Raw genomic sequence first — 14,181 nt, 5'->3', positions numbered from 1 at the left:
AGAAAATACCTACTGGCTGTGAGAAGCAGTAGGCTATGCAGGAACATTCCAAGGGAATTAGAGGGGACTTGTCACCGAGCACATTTTAAAACAGACTGGACAAAAGGTATGGTTTGGGACCAGGCAACAGCCAGAGGCAAGGAGAGAGGAGAGAGTGACGGTGAGGGTGAGGGAAAGTGAGAGGGAGAGGAAGCTGAACTCAGCACTGGGATGGAGATTTCTGGGTGCTAGTACAGCAGTGGCAGAATATGACAGACACAGGCTGTAACACCTCATTTGGGAACAGGCTGTGGTTTTAAGTGCTGGTTCTACTGCAGTGGTCGAAACAGTACACCTCTGGATAGAATACTAGCAGTCCTGGTACCATTACCCATTGCCAAGAAATAGCAGATGAATAGCTGAATAGATGTCCCATGTCCAAAATAAATAAATCATATTTTTAAGTGATGCACAAGTTAGTTCATGTTGCACTGAGGACCAAGAATTCTAATGTTATTTCTTTCTCACTGTTAAGAGTGTAAGGGGCACTGAGGAAATTTATATAACTCAAAAAAGGTACATTACCATAAGTTACAGTAATTCCTTTTTTGAAAGCAATACAATATTTTATTTGTTTAGACTCCCACAGTCCTGAGACTGTGGGAATCTAAACAAATAAAATAATTAAACACATCTATTGTATTTAATGCAACATAGCACACTATAATACTACAGGGTGTTTTCTGTACAAACATAGCTATACTTTTCCAGATCTGTCACTGACCCACATATCCAAAATGTTTCAAAATTAATTTAATTTTTGTCATAAAAATTAATCATGGCTTATGATTCATGTAAATATGCTTTTTATCTGTAGATATCTTGAGACAGTAAAAGAAAATCCAACTGCTTCTATACTGTCTTTAATTTCTTCAGTAGTTTCTAACTAGAGAAACAGACAACAGTACAATGAGTATATTTTAGAGGGTACTTAGCCCTAGGTTCTCTTCCTTTTTTTCCTTTTCCCATTGGTCAGTGTAATGACAAAAAAAAAATAACTGTAAGGCATGGTATGATTCACTTTAACAGTTTCAGAGCTCTTGCATCACATTTTCCTGTTCTGTCTAGAAGAGGGTTATTTGTAGCTTCATATTACAAAAGGAAGCATTTTCATAAAATTAAGACAATAACAAATGGAAGAAAAAAATTTCAGAGCTTTCTTGGATTTAAACAGCGAGTGCAGAATGTACAGCCTGTGAAATCACAAAACACAGTCCATACCACTTTTTGCTACTGCATCATGCAGACACAACTAATCAACTGTGTGTTTTTTCAGTGCTAGAGAACTTAAATATAAAGAAACTTCACTTCCTCTGCCAAGGAAGATGCTTACCAGTGCAGTCAAGTATCTCCATGTACATTTATTTTTTTAAAGCATGTAAATATAGAGATGAAGATTATAGAGGAGAAACCCTCAGGCTCTCATCATTTCACAAGTTCTGCCCATGTAGTTGCCAGTAATGTTTATATGAACTTTGTAAACACTAGAAATCCAAACAAAGAAAGAATATTGTGCTATGTCATTAGAATGAAAACAAAATATGCATTAAAGAGACCTGAAACAAACTGTTCTAGCTCATTGTCCAAACTGCAGGAAAAATAAAATAGCAAGCAAAAATTGTTAAGAGAACAAATGACTTGCAAATGTCCATAGTCAAAAGGATTGTCACTAGCAGGATGGATAATATGTTTTCTAGCATTATTACCATTTACTCCCCAAATCAGCTGCTCAAGGAATCATCTGTAAGGGTTTACCTAGACAGAGCTGTGCTTGAGGAATGTAAAAGGCCTCACAGAATTACAGAATTGTCTGAGTTGGAAGGGATCCAGGGATCATCAAGTCCTACTCTTAAGTGAATGGCCCATATGGGAATCAAACCTGTGACCTTGGCGTCATTGGCACCACACTCTAATGGGAAGATTCTCCAAACCAAAAATCTCAAAAAAAAATTTAAATCTTGTAACTAAGGCCAGCCCCAGCTCCAGGTCAGCTTTGGTCCACTAGCCCTCTAGAAACCCAACACATCCCTTCCGTATCTCTCTGACAAGAAATTTTACAAGAAATCCATCACATATTCCTTCTTGCCCTGGTATTCTCTTTCTTTTGCTCTCTCTGGTAGACTGTCCACTTGCTTCCTTGTCTGAAAAGCTTATCCCATCTACTACTGTCTCTCTCAATTCCGCTATGATGGTCTTGCACACAGAGACATTTTACTTCCTTCTGGCGCACTCCTGAAGCAGGTAAGTAACTATTTTGGCATCTGGAGTTGCCTTTTATTTCATATTAGTCCACCAAAAACCTCACAAACAAGGAAAGCATTCCTTAATAGGTAAACAGAGAATATTGTTCTGTCTTCAGCTGAAGGTGGACATGGGTTATTTTGTGGGTCTTAGACATTCTAAGTTGCTGCACCTCACAAATGAGTCAAGTAACTGAGGGAAGTTTTGGCAAGTCCAGTGAAATGGCACAGATAACATGTAACCCAAAGCAGGCTATCATCATGCTGTGCTGTCAAATGGAAATTATGATTTTAGGGTGTTTTAGTCTAAAAAAGCCCCTAAAAGACTTCAGGAGTAGATGGCAGAATGCATAATCAAAATTAAAGCTGGGGAGATCTGTAGTAATCTGATTTGATGATGCAGAAATTCAGCTTCTATCAAAGAAGGGATATAATTATTTTAAAATCAAGGAAAGAATACAGATTATAGATCTTCCAAAATCTACACTGATTTGAAATAGGGGCATCATCAAACAGTTCTAGTGTTTGATCATAAATACCACAGTATCACTGAGTAGATGGTGAAACCACACTTACACAGCTCCATTTATCCCAAAGGATCTTGACACTCTTTATAAAATATACATGTGGTATACCTATGAATAATCAAAAAAAAAGAAAAAAAAAAAAGAAAAAAAAAAAAAAAGCACACACAGTAACAGAAATCACTTTGACCAGCACTGCACATCAGAGCATCTGTTTAACAGTGTACATCAATACTGTTCTTTAATTCAGGGAAGGATTTAAATTGCAATAGTATATCTAGCAGGAATTATTAGCGCATGTGCCCTTATTAATTCCTAACAGACTGTACATAGAAAGAAAAAGAAGGGCAAATTACAGAGCACTGGATCACATCCACATCCAAATTACTATGAACTGTAAAGTCCCCTTTATAAAAAATTTGGATCTGTATGTAAATATCCAAAGTATTTCAATGCTGAAATTCAAATGCCAAAAACCAGAGGATAAGCTGCACACAAGCCCTGTGAAAAATTGTGCCAAAGGCCACTGATAATTAAAGGAAATCTAATCCCAGAGAAAAGCCTTGACATTTGGATGAAGCAAGGACATTAAGCTGAGTTGGTCAGGGATTATTTTTACTTGGTTATTTTTCTTCAAAATGAAAAAAAAAACAAAAAACAAAAAACAAAAAACCCCAACAACCCAAAAAACCCAAAACATTTCTCAAGAAACTATCAGTTTCAATATATTTTTATACACTTCTAGATGACAATGGATGTTGTTCTCTACATTTTCAAACAAAACCTTCTGTTTCTCTAGTTCAAAATTACTTAAAAGTCAAAGTCATTGAAAAGAAAAAAAAAGGAAAAAAGGAAGTGAAAAGTTCCAAAATCCAAAATTAATTACACGAAGTTTCATTGGCCATAACTCATTGTTTTTCTAAGTCTTCTGAGAGTTCAACTGTTCATTCCAATACAGAATATTTTGGTATCCTGATAATTTTCCCAGGACAGGAAGACTATTTTCTGCTTAAAACTGTTATGAATCTAACTAGAGCAGTTTGCATCAAGTACCATGAACTTAACATGGCCTGATGCAAAGCAAGCGAACTACGGTCACTTGGAAATGGTAACATTGTATAAGGACGCTGAACTCTTCCTTAACCAATGTTTTTCAGAAACAGGCTCCACCTCTGCCCATTCAAGCAAAAAAGACCAAAAATCAAAGAGGAATTAATGATATAAAGGAAGTAGCTCTTGCAAAATAACAGATGGAATGAGATCGGAAACACATGTAGTAAGCTGAACTTTTTTAATAAGACCAAAATGACAGAATTGGAACAAAGGAACAGAATGGATAAACACGCACACAAATCAGCAGAACAGTTGCTAAGTAGAAATGGGTCTGTAATGATTCCAGATTGAGATTCCAAACCTCAATTTAAACCCCAAATTATTTTTTAGATTTGGGCCTTTTAGATTAATGATGTTGGTTTAGAATTTTTCAGAAAGTGAAATTTAAAATCTCCATCCTGACTACACAAAAATTTCCTCCACAGTTTCCAAGATGAGCTATTTGCCTCATAATTTAAATACTGGTGTTCAGATTCACACATGAGACCAAGTCAGTCCGTAATAAGATTCTGATCTAAAGCTGAACTATGTGAAGAGGTATTACAATAGAGCAATATGGACTGCAGCCTCCTGGCCGAAGGTGACAAACAGCTTAAGGAAAAAAACCAACAACGTTGGATAGGATGATCATGAAAACAAGCTATACTTAATAACTTATTCTCCTGATAAATGGAAGTAAAATCTTTCAAAATAATGTCTCCTGGGTCTCCTTTATGCATTGATTTTGAAATTGCACACTCATCCCAATGTGAGACTGCATTGTGAAGGCCAAACTATTTAAAAAAATAGAAAAGACTATCACTAGTGTGACGTAAGAGAAACCAACTTTCTCTCAAGTATTTGTCTCAAAATGTATAGTGATATAAACTTAAACCTAAAATGGAATAGGGAAGTAAACGATTCATCTAGTTCCCGTAATATTTTTCCTGTTCACAGGAATTTCAGACACATTTTTTTTCAGATGTTATGCATTTGAAAGTTTTTGATGATGTACTGTTATTTTTTAAAAACATTAATATATTTCTTCATTTGTGTTTTCTATTAAATTCTTTCATGTAGACAACAGTTAAAAAAAAATTACTCAGTAGGTTTCCATTTCCTAACTATATAATTCCAAGTTACATCCAAAATGACTACACCAATATATATTTCACAGTCTGTATGAATTCTTGCAAAGGCAGTTTTGAAATTGTTTTCAAGAACAGTGGAGTCACTAAAATTCAGCTGTATATATAAATACTGACGATAACCAAAGAAAAAGAGAAAGCACACATAAACGGCATCAACTTATAATTGATTAGCTAAATCAATTATTAGCTAGAATTTTATTTCTACTTGTGGTTCTAATTTTCCAATATGACCATTGGTTGCATGCATTTTTTGAGATGTTAAAATGCAATAGGAAAGAAAATTCTATGTTAGTGCATTTAGTTCACAGTTATGGAGCTCCTGAAAATGTCGTTTTTATGCCAGCAACCCAGTATCAGGGAAGCAAAAAAAAATAAACTGTTGGGTTGTTGGTTTTTTTCCCCTGAGAATTCAGATTACCTTAGAACATAACCTGGAACTGTCAGACAGACCACAGTAACATCCTCCAGTTACCAGTTAGTCTTGCTTGACTGATTCCTCAAATCAGACCTTTAGCTTTCCCTTGACTTTATAAGGCTCCCTGTAATTCTCCTTTCTCTTATCAACTACACACCTCTGAGCTTCTACATAAATACTAATTATCCAACAATAAAATTTTATTAATTTCTGAATTTTGTATACTTGATTGAGCCAAATCATTTGATACTAGGACACAAAGGATAAACGCTGCCTGGAAAAGCACTTTACTATTTTTAATTTTATATATAGCAATGTCTTGTTCTATGTATCATGACGTAGTATGTCATTTTGTCATCCTTTGAAAGTCTCATGGATGAAAATGACATTACAGTCTGCATTATGCTTACAACACAAAAAAAGGTACAAAGTAAGGAAACCCAATCTTTTATCCAGGCTAAGAGAGTTTTCTACTCCCTCACTTTCTAGCGGAGAAAGATCATCTTGACTTCTTAATTAAAGAATATACCTTCTATGTCTTGACTGAACCTGTACTGAAAAACTCTTGCTACTGCTGTCACTTCTCTTACATGGCCACACACAATAACTTACCAGACTTAGCAGACTGTATTTAGGAGGACAAGAACAGAGTACCCTATTTAGTATCAAGATCATTACCTCATTTAATGGCTAAGTTAATCATAAGGGTAACTGATATATAAAATAGCTATTAGAGACTGTTCTACAAAAAAATTAAAATTCAGCACATCTTTTTTTAATATCTCATCAGAAACTATTCCAAAATATCTTGCAAATGAGAAAAGAGCTTAATTTCAAAGAATAAGTAGGATTCATAAAGCTAAAACAATGGATCATAGTTATCTTCATCTATCTAGCTAACAGGAATTTCTTAGAGTAGTGATGTTTGGTGTTCTAGCAGAGGAAAAAAAATTATTTTCAGATGTACACTTAGGAAAAAACACTTCATTAAGCATTTGGATTCTCTATGGTTTATAAGCATGTGCTTATATACTGTTCCTCCCTTGATGTGAGCAGATAAACAAATCTAGCATTGTTACTGTAGAATAATAGAAAATTGCTAAACACAGAAAAGATATTGCAAAATGTCATAAAGGAGCCAAACCATTTTCCAGCGTTTCAAAATAATCTTTGACAGAAACTTTATTTTCTCCAATTTTTTTATTAAAAACATGCACATACACAAAATATCAATGAAGCATTAAGCCACCAATCCACTAGATGTGAGCCTCTGACATCTGCCCTAAACTCCATCAGAACAGTAACTTAGATCAATGAGATTACAGTAATTTGAAATGGCCAAAGGACTCTTTGTACCAAACACACTTCTAGAAAAAAAGGTAGGAAACTGAAACCACCATAAATATTAGTCAACAAATGGTGCTTTCACACATCCTTTCACCTAACCAAAAGGAAGAAAACCCTAAAATAATCACCAAAACTGTAATAACTGGAAGTGACTAGGAAACAGTGGATTATCAATACCATGTTGGGAAAGATTAAGTACACAATAGTACTTAGAGGCACTGCAAGAAAGGAATAAAGTAAATGAAAAACTATTAGAAAACATTCTATGTCCAAAGTTCAGGATTAAAACCAATGTTTCATTTGAACTTTGAAGGCCATCAAAGAATTAATCTGCCATAGTAAATTGGGAACATTACAAAATGAAAGGAAGAAGTATGTTGTTAGGAACAAAGAACAAAATGACGGATGAGATCAAAGGACATTCTATTCTTGGTTTTGTCATTTGCTTTCAAAATGTAAGTATTTTCAAATATTACCATCTGCTGACATCTACAGAAAAGTTTGTAAAATCTGTGTAATATCTCTGAATACATCTGCATCAACAAACTAGAAAAACTATCTCTTGGGTGCTGCCCATTTCTGCAAGGAGTTGCAGCTGACATATTGCAAGAGTTAACTCAATGGAAGTTTCTTCAAATGAAGAAATTTGCTTAATGGATTTTCTATTTTATTCAGCCCCTCAGTTTTACTTTGATTCATAACCTGATTTCTTCTGCACAGCTACTGTTCTTTCCTTCTTTCTTTCTTTTAAAAATTATACTGTTTATGGACTCATATTTCACATTTACATGTTTCCTAATTTTAACTACTTTTTATTGTGTTTTTAAGGATTGTTACAGCTCCACAAACATCCCCATACACTCTTTAATGCTTTATATTTCTGGATGTCACATTTGAAAAGCCTTTTCATTACTAAAAGTATGCAAAACTCAGTAAAATCTCAAAGAGACATGGGGCTCCTGTCAGAAAACTGGAAGTACACCTGTTGACCACCAGTACAGATGTGTAATTAATGCATTTTCTGACACACGATACGTGGCTTACACTAAATTACGAATGACCTATGTTGCTGTAGGACACGAAAGAAAGATGAAAGACTCCAAGTGTTTCAGAAGGCAGAGAGTATAGAAGGCTTTATTATCTAATTCTTACCACCTTTTATAGGGTGTTCCAATACAGACGTAACATGATTGGTGACTAGGAACGACACCTCTCTAATGTGACTAGGAACGACACCTCTCTAATCCCATTGGTAAAACTAGAGAAGCAGCAAAACACCACCTGGAGAAAGATTGTTTTGGGAAAGGATAGTTGTTTTGCCAAGATTGTTTTGAGAAGAGGTTTTCTCAAGAACTTTTCCCTTGGGAAAGAGTTAGCACTGCTAGCAGGCTAAAATCTCTTCAGACCTAGAAATGTCAGGCCCACAGACCTACATTCTTACTACAAAAGAACATGATATCTGGTTCAGTACAAAAAGAAAAATGGGGAGAAGTAAACCCAAAGCTTGAAAGCTATAGGCGAGTTATTACACAAACTGCCAAAATTAAGTCACTAAAGCACATCCTTTGGGGACCACTTGACAGAAAAGCAAGACAGATAATTTTGTTTTAAATTTACCCTGTTGCTTTTGAGCCTTTCATTTCAATCTCATGAAAGTCTTGTTTTAATAGCATTGTTTCAGTGGTACTTGGGGGAGCAGAGAGGACCCTCAGAACTACCAGGTGCATTGTCTCTATATGAATCAACACATCCAGGTTATGAAGGGATGCAGAAGGATTGCCTGAGCTGACTCCAAGCCCCGAGGAAGACCTACAGCACCCCAGCAGCAGTTAATGCGGCTGGACCTGAATAACTGTCTCCTGGTGTTGGGCAATGACCACAGACAGATGACTTCCCTCTGCAAAATGCAACCTGCAAAAAAAAAAAAAAAATCGCATCTCAAGGCCCTAGGCAAATCACAGAATGTGATTTAAACAGAAGCCAAAAATGCACCTGTTGTGGTATGTTTTCTTTCTAATGGTTTGTTCTGTTGTCTCCCTGGGTTGATGGTTTGTTCCTAGTTTGTGCCCGCCTACTCTGTTATCAATCACACCTTAACCCTGCCCTTGTTCTAGAATGTACTCTGCCTGTCACCCTACCCAGCCGTCAATCCTCCCTTATGCCAACCCCCTGTTTGAAGCTCCCCTTTGGAAAGTCCCTAATCTTCAACACCCCACTGGTCCATGTGACCGAGTCTCCTCCCCATGTTTTTCCCATTGGTTTGTGAAATGTAAACCCCACCTCCCACTCCTCCCCTGTTCTCTGCCCATTGGTTAAAGATTTGTACCCCTCCCCTAGAGCCTCCCCAGTTTAAAAACATTTGCACATCAGGGTCTTCAATCGCTGGCCCCTTCAGGGAATAAATCCTTCCCTGGGTACCATACTGAAGATCTCCCTCTCCTCATTTGCCTCTGCTGTGCGCCTTTTAATAGCACAAGTGCTGTAGAGCAATAGCTCTAAGACACACCCCAGGTCAACCTGCTCTGGAGGTGTGTCCTGCTCCTGGTGTGGTGCTTGGGAAGAGCTGGCCAGCTCCAGCACCGTGTCATCCATAAAAAGCTCATATGTTGGCTAACTGGAACTAGAATATGAAGTCATAATTGACAACTTCAAGCACACTCCACAGACCACAGCTGTCTTCATCATTTGTTTGGGGCTGATTAGTCTCCCAGTGAAACTTTTCTACCTACATGTCTGTGACCTAGATGGAGCTCCAGAAATAGTACATGGTAATTATTGGCACTGCATAACACACATGGCATGAATAGTTTTCTTCTTCTACTAATAGAGCTTCTCCATTCTGGTTTGCTTGTCACGTACAATAACTCTTGTGAATTTATATAAAACCTAAAAAGCATAGAAAATAAAGAGATATTCCAGAAACTAGAAACACAGCTATTTTATTTTTTTTCTTTCATTTCAGTAACCAGTGTTAAGGAAAAAAAACAACCTAACTTGAGCAAATTTTTGAGGTAATTTAATCACTTATATAAGAACAAATATTCAGAAAAAATAAAGACAGATAAAAAAATTAAAATAAAAAATCATTAAGTTATTTAGCTTACAAAGAGAATATGGAACATCTCCTCATTATTTTTATTAAAAAATCTTTAAAAATTATTTTAGAGGCAATATGGTATTTCCTAATTATATATAAAAGCAGTATGGCAGGTATAACATATACTAAGTGAATTTAACTAGCCATCTTCATGTCATTGCATTGTGTTACAAGAGTAAAAATACATGTCATAAGCAGATTCAACACCTCTAGATGACCTCTAATAAGAAATGTGCCATGCTACTCAAATTCCATCTGTCAAATGCTGTAAATACAGGTAAGTAAATATCAATGTCATTACAGGCACAAGTTATCTTCCTGGGAGAAGTTCTAGGATTTTATTTTTTGACAGTTTGTAATTTGGATATCTTCCAGTGTCAACAAAACCTGTTCGAGCATGATCTTACCTTGTTTTCACTACATCAAGGGGATGCATCAGGCAAATTTCTACAAGACCTATCAAAGAATAACAAAGAAAGGCCTAATAAACATTTGTACAAATAGTACTTTAATTTTCATTGACTCCAACAGTTTTTGAAATTTGAAAAGCAAGCAAAGTAAAAACCCACACATATCATTGATGATACAGTACTCATATACCTGATAGATTAAATATGCTCTTCCGTAGTGGGTATAAACAATTTTAAACGTAAACAATTTTAATTGTTCATTAGAGTGGGGTATGTGAGGACTTTAGCTATGCAATCAATTTAATAGTTTTTGCCCAGTTTTCTGACTTAAGAACAAGGAAACATTTGACTGGCATAATGAATAAATACATTAAGTCTTGTTTAGAGTAGCAAAGGAAGGGAGTTCAGTTTGGCACCTGCTTCTTCGTCATATAATTCCTAAGGACACAGCAGGACTGCACTGGTGGCTCAGATGAACTCGATGTTAAGATGACAACTGATTCCTGAGCATCTGAGCTGCAGCCTCACTGGTTCTTTGTCCTATCCTGCCCTGTGCTGATGCTGATGTGTAGTCCTGGATTTTACCCTTCCTGCTCCACTGCTCATTGTTAGCACCCAGATTCACGTGATGGGGACTTCTCACATTCCTGAAGAGAGTGTGAATCTCAGGGGGCCAATGCCAAGGTAAAAGAGACCTGGAAGTCCCAAATGCACCTGTCAATACCAAAAAATAATAGAGCCACCTTCAAAATTGTCTCTATTATTTTTTCCACCCACCTGACACCTGATGAAAAGTCCATACACAACCCAGGGAGAACTTTCTAGTTAAACTTCTATTTTTGCCTACTTGACTTTCCATTTAGCATATCAGCCTCATTCCAAAGACCAAACAAACAGTAAAAAGATACATTTATCAGGACCACTGGAAAAGTGTATTTTAGAGATCTGTCAATCTGCAGACACAATAAAAACTACCATACAAATCTTACAGGACTTTGAAATACCAAGAAAATACATACATATATGTCCTAGATAATAATTACAATGTCTTTGAAATTTCTGTGTGCTGGTTATTAGGACCATTAAATGTCCACTCACACTTCTTATCCAGTATAATAAATTTAATGCTACATCATGAAGAAACAGATTATGAAGACTAAGTACAATGCTTGAATGCATTTATTTAATTTATTTACAATTATTTTAAAAATAATTACAAAGCTTTTGTAATAAACAATATATCTTTTGGTGATTCAGAGCTAAGTTTCCAAATATCTTGATTCAGGAAAGCGTTCTTCTTCAAGTTAAAATATCTGCAAATTCCCTTCTTTATGTACAGTCCCACTGAAACTAAGCACATGCTTATGCTTCACTAGACGCTCTCCTGTTTCAGATATCACTGCCTTAAGTTCCACATCCTGTCCTCTTCCTTTAATGGCACACACCACACCTGAGCTTAGGTGTTACTAAAGTTAACAGTCTCTAATACAGTTTGTTACATGCTAGACTACTCAACGACTTTTTCTAAGAAAAGTATTAAAATTAACACAAAGAGAAAATCACATTTTTAAATACTATTTAAAAACTATTGAACTAATGGCATTTGCATTTTGGCCCTATTCTTTGATAGACTTGATGGAGAAAAGCTCTTGGTGAGATTCATGCAGGAACCAGGCTCTGCCTGAGTGGCACACATAGCAGTATGTAATCAGCATCAGAAACCTGAGCTGCTTTTCATTATTGAATATAACCTAAAGGAGGCTTAAAGTTTCACTTTTTGATTATTTTAGGACTAATAAGTTTAGTGTTTGAGGTAGAATGGGAAATTGGAGATGGGGTTTAAAGTTTATATCAGAGAGCATTAAATTTCAATACATTACCCACTTTCTATTGCAACCTTATGCAAACCTGAGTAACACAGATACTTACTAAGTAAGCCTTTTAAACTGAAGCAGATCATTAGCAGGGGGAGAATTCTCATTATAGTCAAAGGAGATGTAACCAATAAATGCAACAGAGTTTTTAGCTCAGCCTATATTAAATACCTATATTTAAAAATAATAATTTATTTTTGGCTCGATGTAGTTTACTTATTGAATACATATATTATTGATAACTGTTACATATTTATCCTAAGGAATAAGAAACTATTTATACAACAAGAAAGAATAGCAAAAGTTTTTGCACATGAACACAAGTAACTTTTTGAGACAGTAATTGAAGGAGGGTGTAAATTGTAATGCTAAAAATCTTCATTAAATGTATGAAACAGGAATTTACATTAAAATTTGTGAAGATGTTACAATGTTTAAATGGAGTTCCTAACATAAATACTTGCTGTGAGTTGTAATTTAACAGAAACAATTTTCATTATTTTCTATCATTACAGTCTAATGCATAAAGATTGAAAAACATAAAATTTGCCAGACAGCCCCTGATCCCTAATTTGCTGCCACTGAGTTTGAAGGACAGTATCAGGTTACTATTTATGATAATTGTTTTGTTCTATTTTCTTTTCACTCCATGCAATATTGTGGGTTTTTTTCAATTTTGGGTAAAAGGAAGACAATATAGGTGATATCAGCCAAAGGACATTAATATTAGTAGTAATGAGATGCATAAAAAGAATGCAATTATTTCAATGAAAGCAAAAGCTGCCAGTGTTATTTCCATGCAGGTATATTTATTGCTGTGATTACTGTCCATGAATTGCCTCTATTTTACTAAAATAAGATCACATCACATTTCACAGAAGGGAACTGTCCCAAAATCTATAAACTGCTCCAACAGCTGCCAACAGGTGCTTTGTGAGTGGAGCTGCAACCGAGTATTTCAGTGCTGGCAGAGGGCATAGCCTATGACTTTTCCCCTTTCCAACCACCCTCCTTTTCTAAGCTCCCTTTTTCCAACTTTCTCTCCCCTCCCCATTTTTGATCTTGTATTCCATCTTATTTTGGCAGATAGAGCTTACAGTAGGGGGCCAAGCATGGGGCCAAGGGTTGTTCACCGTATTCTGTTTCTGCAGCATTAATGACCATTTTGGGAGAAAACCGTAGAGTGCCAGAATTTGGCTCTGTTTTCTTGGTCCTTGTAGGGTAATTTTTAATTCAGGCATTTTTCCAGCAACTGAATCAGATGAATTCCAAGGTCCTTGGCAAGAGATCTGTTTTGATAGCTTCAGGATTCCATTGGTTATCTGCTTTTCTCAGTTCTTTCCTTTGTCTCATCATATAATTACACACCAGGTTTTAAACGATGTATAGTTACTTGATTTCACCAGACCGAATTCTTCAAAAGATGCAGGGATTATGACACAGCTCTCTGAAGAGCACCAAAAGACTGCACACTGTGCAAGACAGTAATGCTACATTTTTCCATCTACTATAGTGGTCATGCAAATCATTACAACATCCTACTTGATAGCCTGCCCAGAAAGTGTGGTGGCCCTACTAAATTACAAGCATTCTGAGATGTGCTCAATAAAATAAAATATATTGCCCTTTTTTAAACTAGTGTTCATCAGCTTTGTGACAAATTCAATTAGCACAATGAAAATCTAATTTACTAAACAGCTCTATCAGGGTGCAATATATCTTAACTTGTCACTCTGCAAAGACTACTGTTTACAAACTTTATTTTCATGATAGAGTAGTTAAAATAGTTACAGATACATTGTCTGAAAAAATACTCTAACCGTCCCATTGGGTCTCCTTGGTGATGTCTCATGCAAACTAACCCAGAGTGATTTATGATGGCCTAATTATGTTTAAAACAACTCAGATCCAACTAGCTGAACAAGAGCCCAAAGGAAATATAGGAAAGAACAATTACTGTCCAACATTTGTTGTCTTCTGGGTGGGAAAACA

At 35.8% G+C, this 14,181-nt stretch overlaps 1 protein-coding gene across 2 annotated transcripts in view; it reads right to left on the bottom strand.

The window, feature by feature from the left end:
• SLC25A21 (solute carrier family 25 member 21) overlaps positions 1 to 14,181 on the bottom strand; it is a 240,401-nt gene that overhangs the window by 94,385 nt on the left and 131,835 nt on the right. Inside the window, exon 2 of one of the 2 annotated variants that reach the window (XM_040067225.2) lies at positions 10,313 to 10,361. The exons of the other annotated variant lie outside the window; for it this stretch is intronic. Within the exon in view, the coding sequence (XP_039923159.1) occupies positions 10,313 to 10,361 (49 nt within the window). The remainder of the gene's footprint in view (positions 1 to 10,312; positions 10,362 to 14,181) is intronic. 2 annotated transcript variants of the gene reach the window in all.

This window comes from Hirundo rustica, chromosome 6, assembly GCF_015227805.2.
Source record: "Hirundo rustica isolate bHirRus1 chromosome 6, bHirRus1.pri.v3, whole genome shotgun sequence".
Taxonomy (NCBI): Eukaryota; Metazoa; Chordata; class Aves; order Passeriformes; family Hirundinidae; genus Hirundo; species Hirundo rustica.
Note: the sequence above shows the minus strand (reverse complement) of the source record. Positions and strands in the feature narration are given on the sequence as shown.